We start from the raw sequence: 9,036 nt of genomic DNA on the forward strand, positions 1-9,036 counted from the left end.
ATAATGTAGAGACCTCTGGGATCTTCATTGAAGAGGTCAGGGAGGAGGAAGATGGCTGCTGTGACTGATTCCTATAAGGTTTTAGAGAAGCCATTCATTCAAATTAATTGTAGATGATATATGTGATCTGCATAGATTTATGAGACAACCCATACCAATTGTATTACAATGACATATTTAATCATATTCAGAGACACATTTTTCCAGTCTGGTGATACATGGGTAGTCAGGTTCCACTAGCCTTATCAACTTGACAGTGTCCATTGTGTGCCTCCTCGTCAGAATACCTGCAGACACACACAAATAAGTCAGCAGTTCAGTCATCTGTGCCCAATGCAGCTATTTCTTTAACATTTCTTACCTCTGTTAAACAATATCCATCGACTTGTGTACATTTTCAGAATGTTTTAATAGGGAGAAAGTGTGAAATAAGACCGCAATTTGCAGTAATATGAAAAGATAGATGGTATCATCAAAAACAATATCATTTTAGATCATAAAAGGAGAATCCTTACCTTAACTGAAAAATGGAAAGATCTCAATTTAAGTGCCTGCACCTGCTGTCTTCTCAAATCCAAATAAAAATACTTCAGTTGGGCAGTTAGGTTCCTGCAAGAACCTTGTTGAATCCCTATTTATTTTGAGTGTAGACGGCTTGTTGTATATTTTTCCCTCTATAACACCTTCACCCTTCCCTGATACCCTACCTGTCCAATACCTTACACCCACCGTTGCGCGCCACACACACACACACACACACACACACACACACACACACACACACACACACACACACACAGCTGATTTATTTGTGTTCTAGCGGCACCAAAAGGCCGTATTGTGTAACAACACCTGAGTCAAGAGAAGGCCTGTTACGCGGTGCAGCGGAGTGATGCAGCATGAAGCCAGACGCACACGATAGATTTGCTAAGGCTATATTGCAATTAATAGCTCTGAGATCCAACTAAGTATTTTAATAAACTCAATCAATTGTCTAGGCTTGGCTGAGATAGCAGTACACAGTAGGCTAACGTAACACAAAACACAAGTAGTCTACAGACTCATTTCCATTGTGGTCCTCTTATTTGTTCGACAAGTAGTCTACAGACTCATTTCCATTGTGGTCCTCTTATTTTTTTCGACAAGTAGTCTACAGATTCATTTCCATTGTGGTCCTCTTATTTGTTCGACAAGTAGTCTACAGACTCATTTCCATTGTGGTCCTCTTATTTGTTCGACAAGTAGTCTACGCGGATGGTGGATTATAAAATTACACAAATACAATGGCAATAGTTTGAAGGGTGTCTACAACTACAAGGAAATGACCGGATGCTTTAAAAATAAGAGAAAATGGGGTGCAATGAGGGTCCGTACACTCGTAATAGCCAAATTCTGCAACAGCTGTACAAAATAATTACCATAATCTGTCATTATGCGACGGAAATAGGTGATCTTTAAATATTGTGCATTATTAATGGCCTTCTGTAGTAATGTCATCAAACACTTGGCGCCCTCTATCCTCAATTAGCGACGCAGATATTAGAATAGGAGATCAAACGGCTTTGGCCGCCAGGAGGGAACTAGTCATTCCCCAATCCTAATCCTTCTATGGTTTCCTCACACTGCTAAATAGGCCAACAGCACTTTTCCTCTGACTAACCAACGTGTTATTATTGACTCAGGGCTGAAATGAAGACAAAGTTGGCAGAACGGTCATCTTCTAGTCCATATACTTTTTATTAGCAGCAAAAATATTATTTATTTAAATAAACATACAAATGTGAGTATTCTCATAATTTACAATCATTTGACAAAATCATATTGTTAAAAAGCACATGTATTTGTTTAAGAGAACAGATGGATCTCTTTTATTCTACTTTCATTCTCTTACTCTCCCTCCCACTTCTCCACCTCCACCAGTCTCTCATTGCAGCAGTGCAGCCAGTAGGGCAGTAACCAGAGAGATGGAGGGGACCTGGGATGGTGCACTGTTCCTGTCATCAGCAGTAGTAGTGATGAGGATCCTGTTGGTGTGTTGAGGTCTACCTTCACAGTGCCTGAGGTCCCATCCCACACAGCCAGTGTAAGCCATGGCATGGGCCAGGTAACTTTGCTCCTGGACCCAGTGGAAGAGGTGGGCCATGGGGACGTGGGCCAGTACCACCACGTCCTCCCCACCATGGGTCTCAAGGTCCAGGGGCACTGCAGACAGCTGCATGTAGTCCTTCCACTCTGACCAAGAGAAAGAGAGGGGGAGGAGAGGAGAGAGATGAATAAATATGTGAATATGGACTGGAGAGATAAACATCCAGCAGGAGGAATATTTATAAAGAAGGTCAAAGGAGAAGGGATGATTGTACAGAGAGGAAAACTATATAAGAACAGATACTAGTTTTGGTTTCTTACTTGTGTCCACTTTATGGCTGTCAGGGCGCTTGTTGTCTACAACTTTGTATCCAGGGCCGTTTCCGTACATCACGGTTGTGTAAGGCAGCATATCCTTCCCATACAGAGGAGATTTCCCTGTGAAACACACACACAGCTGGGTTAATCACAATTGAAAGGTCTTACACACACACAGTGAGAGAGGAGCGTGTCCTGGGGGAGCTAGGGGCCGAGCAGGTTGTTGAGTCTTCAGATGAAGTACTAGACTCTCCAGCCCCTACTGATGAACTGCGCAGTGTTTCACTACTGCATTAATCACCAAGACCTGGGAGGCTGGACCACTGGGGAGCCATACACATACAGAGAGTGAGAGAGAGACAGGGCTGAACAATGGGGAGTCAGAGACAGAGAGACAGAGAGAGAGGGATGAACAATGGGGAGTCAGAGACAGAGAGACAGAGAGAGAGGGCTGAACAAAGGGGAGCCTCAGAGAGAGAGAGGGAGAGGTGGAAGGAGAAAGGAGGGAGGGAGGCCTGAATGCTGGCGAGCCTCAGAGGGAGTGATGGAGAGAGGGAGAGGTGGAAAGGGGAGGGAGAGAGAATAGGGAGGGAGAGGCAGAGGGGAGGCAGGGAAAGAGAAAGATCTAAGCTGTTTGTTTTCCTCTGTAATTGCAGGGGAGAGGAAATGTCAAAGTGCCAGTGGCATCTCCCGGGCAGAGGCTGAGGCAGTCTACTGGAGCACACCACCACCTCGGAGGTAAACATAGCTGTGAGGGGTGACACCTTGGGAAAGGGGGGAGCAGACAGGGTGCTAGGCTATTTATTAAATATGTTTGCAGCTCCAGGTAGGCTACACAAGTGGCAAATTGATTTGCAATGACTCCAGTTATATTGTCATTTCAACATACAGTACCAGTCAAAAGTTTGGACTCCTACTCATTCAAGGGTTTTTCTTTATTTTACTATTTTCTATAATAGTGAAGACAAAAACTATGAAATAACACATATGGAATCATGTAGTAACCAAGAAAGTGTTAAACAAATCCAAATATATTTAATATTTGAGATTCTTCAAAGTAGCCAACCTTTGCCTTGATGACAGCTTTGCACACTCTTGGCATTCTCTCAACCAGCTTCATGAGGAATGCTTTTCAAACAGTCTTGACAGAGTTCTTACATATGCTGAGCACTTGTTGGCTGCTTTTCCTTCACTCTGCGGTCCAACTAATTTTTTATTTTTTATTTCACCTTCATTTAACCTGGTAGGCTAGTTGAGAACAAGTTCTCATTTACAACTGCGACCTGGCCAAGATAAAGCAAAGCAGTTCGACACATACAACAACACAGTTACACATGGAATAAACAAACGTAAAATCCAATAATACAGTAGAAAAAGCTCATATACAGTGTGTGCAAATGAGGTAGGATAAGGGAGGGAAGGCAATAAATAGGCCAAGGTGGTGAAGTAATTACAATATAGCAATTAAACACTGGAATGGTAAATGTGCAGAAGATGAATGTGCAAGTAGAGATACTGGGATGCAAAGGAGCAAGATAAATAAATAAATACAGTATGGGGATGAGGTAGTTGGATGGGCTATTTACAGATGGGCTATGTACAGGTGCAGTGATCTGTGAGCTGCTCTGACAGCTGGTGCTTAAAGCTAGTGAGGGAGAGATGAGTCTCCAGCTTCAGTGATTTTTGCAGTCCATGGTGACCAGTGAGCGGAGGTAAGGCGGGGCTTTACTTAGCAGAGACTTGTTGATGACCTGGAGCCAGTGGATTTGGCGGTGAGTGAAGCGAGGGCCAGCCATCGAGAGCATACAGGTCGCAGTGGTAGGTGATATATAGGACTTTGGTGACAACACGGAGAAGAGTCTGCCCTCGATTTGAACCCTGTGGCACCTCATAGAGACTGCCACAGGTCCGGCACACTGAACTCTATCAGAGAAGTAGTTGGTGAACCAGGCGTGGCAATCATTTCAGAAACCAAGGCTGTTGATTCTGCCGATAAGAATGTGGTGATTGACAGAGTCGAAGACCTTGGCCAGGTCGATGAATACGGCTGCACAGTAATGTCTCTTTTCGATGGCGGTTATGATATCGTTTAGGACCTTGAGCGTGGCTGAGGTGCACCCATGACCAGCTCTGAAACCATATTGCATAGCAGAGAAGGTACGGTGGGATTTGAAATGGTCGGTAATCTGTCTGTTAACTTGGCTTTCGAAGACCTTAGAAAGTGGCTAGCAGGCTAGCAGATGGGCATTCAGGGGACATCGCGGTGTAGGGGCCAGTTGAGTACCCCCCCCCGAGCAGGTTACGTCGGTAGTCCAGTTGTGAAGGGTCGGCGGGGTTCCGTGCCCCGTACCGGCAATAGAAGGAGTGCGGGTATTGTAACCCAGGAGTGGCTGATGGGCCTCTTCAGCTCACCGGGAGAATGGGTTTAGCATTGGCTAGCTCCAGGCTAATTGGTGCTTGCTTCGGGACAGACATTTGCCAGGAGTAGTCACTCGGATTGCATCTAGCTAGCTGCAATGGTCCGGGTGAAAAGGTTCAGGGCTTGCGGAAGGAATCTGGGGATATGGAGAGAAAATAGGTACAGTATGCTCTGGTTTGAGTCGCATTGTACAAACTCGCAAGAGCTTTCCGAGCTAAAGGTTATCTGATGACCGCTAGCAGTGGTTAGCTGACTACTAGCTAGTAGCTACTGAGCTGGCTAGCTTCTGTTGGGGGATTCCAGTTCTGAGGTAAATAAAAATACTTTAGAAAAAACAGATCCACACCACATTGGGTGAGGCGGGTTGCAGGAGAGTATCTTGAAGTTGAGGTTTAGAAACATATAAAAAAGATATGCGAAGAAAAATATATATACAGAGATGTAAAAAATATATATATACAAAGATATATACATGGGACACGACAAGACGAAGGACCAAGACGTCTGACTGCTACTCCATCATCCCAAACCATCTTAATTGGGTTGAGGATAAGTGATTGTGGAGGCCAGGTCATCTGATGCAGCACTCCATCACTCTCCTTCTCGGTCAAATAGCCCTTACACAGCCTGGAGGTGTGTTTTGGGTCATTGTCCTGTTGAAAAGTGCAAACCATACGGGATGGCGTATCGCTGCAGAATGCTGTGGTAGCCATGCTGGTTAAGTGTGCCTTGAATTCTAAACAAATCACTGACAGTGTCACCAGCAAAGGACCATCACACCTCCTCCTCCAAAAATATCAAATTTGGACTCATCAGACCAATGGACAGATATCCACCGGTCTAATGTCCATTGCTGGTGTTCCTTGGCCAAAGCAAGTCTCTTCTTCTTGTCCTTTAGTAGTGGTTTCTTTGCAACAATTTGACCATGAAGGCCTGACTCACGCAGTCTCCTCTGAACAGTCGATATTGAGATGTGTCCGTTACTTGAACTCTGTGAAGCATTTATTTAGCCTGCAATCTGAGGCTGGTAGCTCTAATGCACCCTATCATTCTATACATTTAATCTAATTTCATTATGGACTTTTTTTCCATAACAGAAGCACGCCAGGGAGTTCCAGACCTTCCATTTCAAATTCCCACTCGCACAGCACTCCAGACCCTAGAACTGAGCATGAGTAAAACCCTTCGCCTGATATGGTTATCCATAAGAAAAGTCGACATTAGAACAGTTGACTGTAGAACAATTTGCTCAGAGGTAGTTTAAAGTGCTGTAGTGGCCTTAAATAATTTTCCAATGCTTTCTCACCGTTCTATCAGTTCTAGCAGGGTGATATGTTGCAATTTAGAAGTAGCCCTAGTCGTTTTCAAAGTATCCCAATTTGACCGGAAAACTGCAGTCATGGCAACCCTGGGTACAGAGCAGGAAGGTGGGGGAGATCTGTCAGAATGAGGATGTTCCTGTCCACAGAGGAAGGGTGAGTGTATGTAAAGGGGGGAGATTCTTACTGCTTCACTACATAAGCACATTACTAAACTAATGCAACATGACTATTGATAATTTCATAAACTTAGCATGACCTGACCCAAACATCTAATCATGGAACCACTGAAAACAGCTGACCAAACATCCCTTTAATGATAAAAAACACTGCAGTGGAAAAGCCCTATATTCAGAATGATGACTAAAATAACCAACAATAACTCTATGGGGAAAACCAACCATAATCCATGAAGAAAGTTGTTTTTGTGAGGTCATTGCTTACCCAGAATGCTTAGGCCTCTGAAGGGGTATCCATTGAAGGTGAAGGCGTGGGAGTGGCCAGCTGTCAACAGGGTGAGAGTTTCCTCCTCATTGGTCAGCTCCAGGCCCTTGGCGACGTCGTTGTCAAAGGCAACCGTCTCTTGCAAGCCTCTGCTGGCATGGAGGCCCTGGTCGATACGCCCACGTGACACAGAGAGAGAAAGAGAAGGATAAAGTTACCCATAAACACTGATCTCAGCTCAGGATTGTGGTGTCATCTCTAATGATTTAAGGTTAAGATTGGGGGAAGGTAAGCTGACCGTAGGTCTGTGTGTAAGGGACAAGGAGTAAAGTTGAAATTACTCTACTACAAGTGTAACTTAGCCAAGTAAAACCAACCTAGCTCCTGTTCTCCTCATCAGTGCAGTCAGAAAGTGGAGAGGAGTTGGACTAATATGTTGGATCCCCAGGGAGCAGGAGAAGAGGGTACGGTGCACCATATGCCCAGCTCTATTTAAAGCCTGCTGCGATGTGTTATTTAAAACTCATTGTTGAAGATGCAAGACGCTCAACAGCACAATCAGGTCCCAGGATGGTGTCTCAGATTGAAGGTAGGATGGATGAGGGCCTGGGCCCAAGAGCCACCGCTGTAGAACAGTAATATGTCGCATCCCAACATAATGTTCCCCCTCCTCACACTGCGGCAAACCCATGCAGATCCTACTACAGTCTGCAGATACATGTAGTGTACTGCAGTCCCTAACTGTCTTGCTGAGAGGCACACAGCATCAGCACCGCAACTAACTACCCTCTATATTGAGGCAAGATACAAAAACAAGGTTACACACACTTTGAAATCAATGCATCTTGGTGTTCAATTATATAAGCAAGTGGTGTGATTATTCACTCAATAGATTGATTCCATTTTAACAAACAACCATACACCCATTTCAAAGAGGAACCTGTTGGGATTGGGTTTATGGATCGATTCATTGACTGACAGCTTGGTTAACCCTTTGCTCACCTTGCACCAGGAGGAAGAATCGCTTGGGGTTTTTGTTGAGGATGCGGATGGCGTTTCCTGTGGTCTCAGCAATGGACGGGTCCATGGTGGGGTCTCTCTCCACGTAAAAGTGCAGGTCACAGGGCTGCAGGGAACAGGGTTCATCAGGTAAGAAAAAAAGAGTGAGATCGTACTCAGTGTGCTTCAGCCCGTGAAAATGATGTGTGATAAAAGGGGTCAGTCAATGTTAACAATAAATATGTAGGCTAAGTGATGTAAGAATAGGTAAGGCAGGATGAGGTACTCTATTCCAAAGTGTAAGAAAGTGAAAGAACCAAGGACACTGCAGTGTCTATTGATATACAGTAAGCATCAGCAGTACTGTTTGTTGTGACCTCCAAATACCCAGCTTTCCAGAATACTACAATTCTTTACTGCAGGAAGAGAGCAGAGCAGGGAGAGTAATAGTCACCCATAAGGTAGTCAGTGGTGTCAGGGTCCACAGCGTTAAAGTCCGTCCTGTTCCATTAGGACCGCAGATAGTTGTTTCCTACTTCGTTGATTTGGCAGATTCAGAAGAACTTGTGTAGCAAGGTGAGAGAGGAGGATGAACAGAGGAGTGAAAGAAGAGGACTTAAGAGTTTAGAAGTTTAAGACAAGTAAGAGGAGATCAGAGGGAAGAGTAGGAGAAGAGCGAGATCAGGTGAGAAAGACTGGGGGTGGAGTGAGGAGATATGTTCTTGAAAGGAGAGAGTGCGAAGGTTTGAGAGGAGAGGGAAAGTAGAAACCAATGAAAGGAGTGCATATCATGAAAAACAAAACTCAGAAGAAAGTAATAGTGAATGTCTAGAAGTAAGTCGATGAGAAGTCAGGCCAGGTGACCATCCACTGTAAAGGTGTGTTGGACAGGTTTCTTACCTTTGGCTGTGGTTGAACCCAAAACTCCCAGCAGACACAGGGCCACGATGGACAGCTTCCATGATGATGTCTAAAGAGAAGACAGTTCTTCTCTCTGATCACCCCTCAGAGAAACAGAGGAATATATTCCAGCCCTCCCTTACCGTCAGTCATTTGTAATGGCAGGTCATAAAACTGACTGATACTGACCATAGGCCACACACCATTTAGTATCTTTGGGATCTCCCCACTGATTCTGGCCAACCAGTGGTTAACAGCTTCAACAATAGACCCACCGAACGAGAAGATATCCAATGTAGCGACTAAGAACCAACACCAGTGGTGACAGACAACCAACACCAGTGGTGACAGACAACAGCTCTGAATGATTGCTTTTATTTATGACTTTATTGATGAACAGACTGTAGCAGTTGATCAAAGGCACACTAACAGGGAACGTGTGGGAACAGAGCTTACACTAAACACGCTATAAACACTAACCTTGGATCTGCCAATACAGTCGGGAACAAACACACATATCATAAATGGGATGATAAATGAGTAGATAATTAA

The 9,036-nt window shown here is 44.5% G+C and overlaps 1 protein-coding gene across 1 annotated transcript; it reads right to left on the minus strand.

Annotated features, from left to right (window-relative positions):
* Positions 1–1,720: 1,720 nt before the first annotated feature.
* Positions 1,721–8,763, minus strand: LOC115142206 (alkaline phosphatase, germ cell type-like). Its single transcript, XM_029681665.2, has 5 exons — positions 8,485–8,763; positions 7,588–7,711; positions 6,586–6,751; positions 2,407–2,523; positions 1,721–2,232 (listed from the first exon to the last, which is right to left on the minus strand). The coding sequence occupies exons 1-5, from the start codon at positions 8,544–8,546 to the stop codon at positions 1,925–1,927; spliced, it is 777 nt and encodes a 258-aa protein (XP_029537525.1). The 5' UTR covers positions 8,547–8,763; the 3' UTR covers positions 1,721–1,924.
* Between the last annotated feature and the right edge of the window lie 273 nt (positions 8,764–9,036).

Source organism: Oncorhynchus nerka, linkage group LG14 (assembly GCF_034236695.1).
Source record: "Oncorhynchus nerka isolate Pitt River linkage group LG14, Oner_Uvic_2.0, whole genome shotgun sequence".
NCBI classification, from domain to species: domain Eukaryota; kingdom Metazoa; phylum Chordata; class Actinopteri; order Salmoniformes; family Salmonidae; genus Oncorhynchus; species Oncorhynchus nerka.

What these genes read in the sequence shown, in the direction of transcription:
- LOC115142206 (XM_029681665.2), bottom strand. Translation starts at nt 8,546, where the DNA reads ATGGAAGCTGTCCATCGTGGCCCTGTGTCTGCTGGGAGTTTTGGGTTC. An exon ending in GGGTTCAACCACAGCCAAAG is followed by an intron (nt 7,712 to 8,484) that starts GTAAGAAACCTG and finishes TGTTCCCTGCAG; the next exon opens with CCCTGTGACCTGCACTTTTA. An exon ending in CAGAGGCCTAAGCATTCTGG is followed by an intron (nt 2,524 to 6,585) that starts GTAAGCAATGAC and finishes TGTGTTTCACAG; the next exon opens with GGAAATCTCCTCTGTATGGG.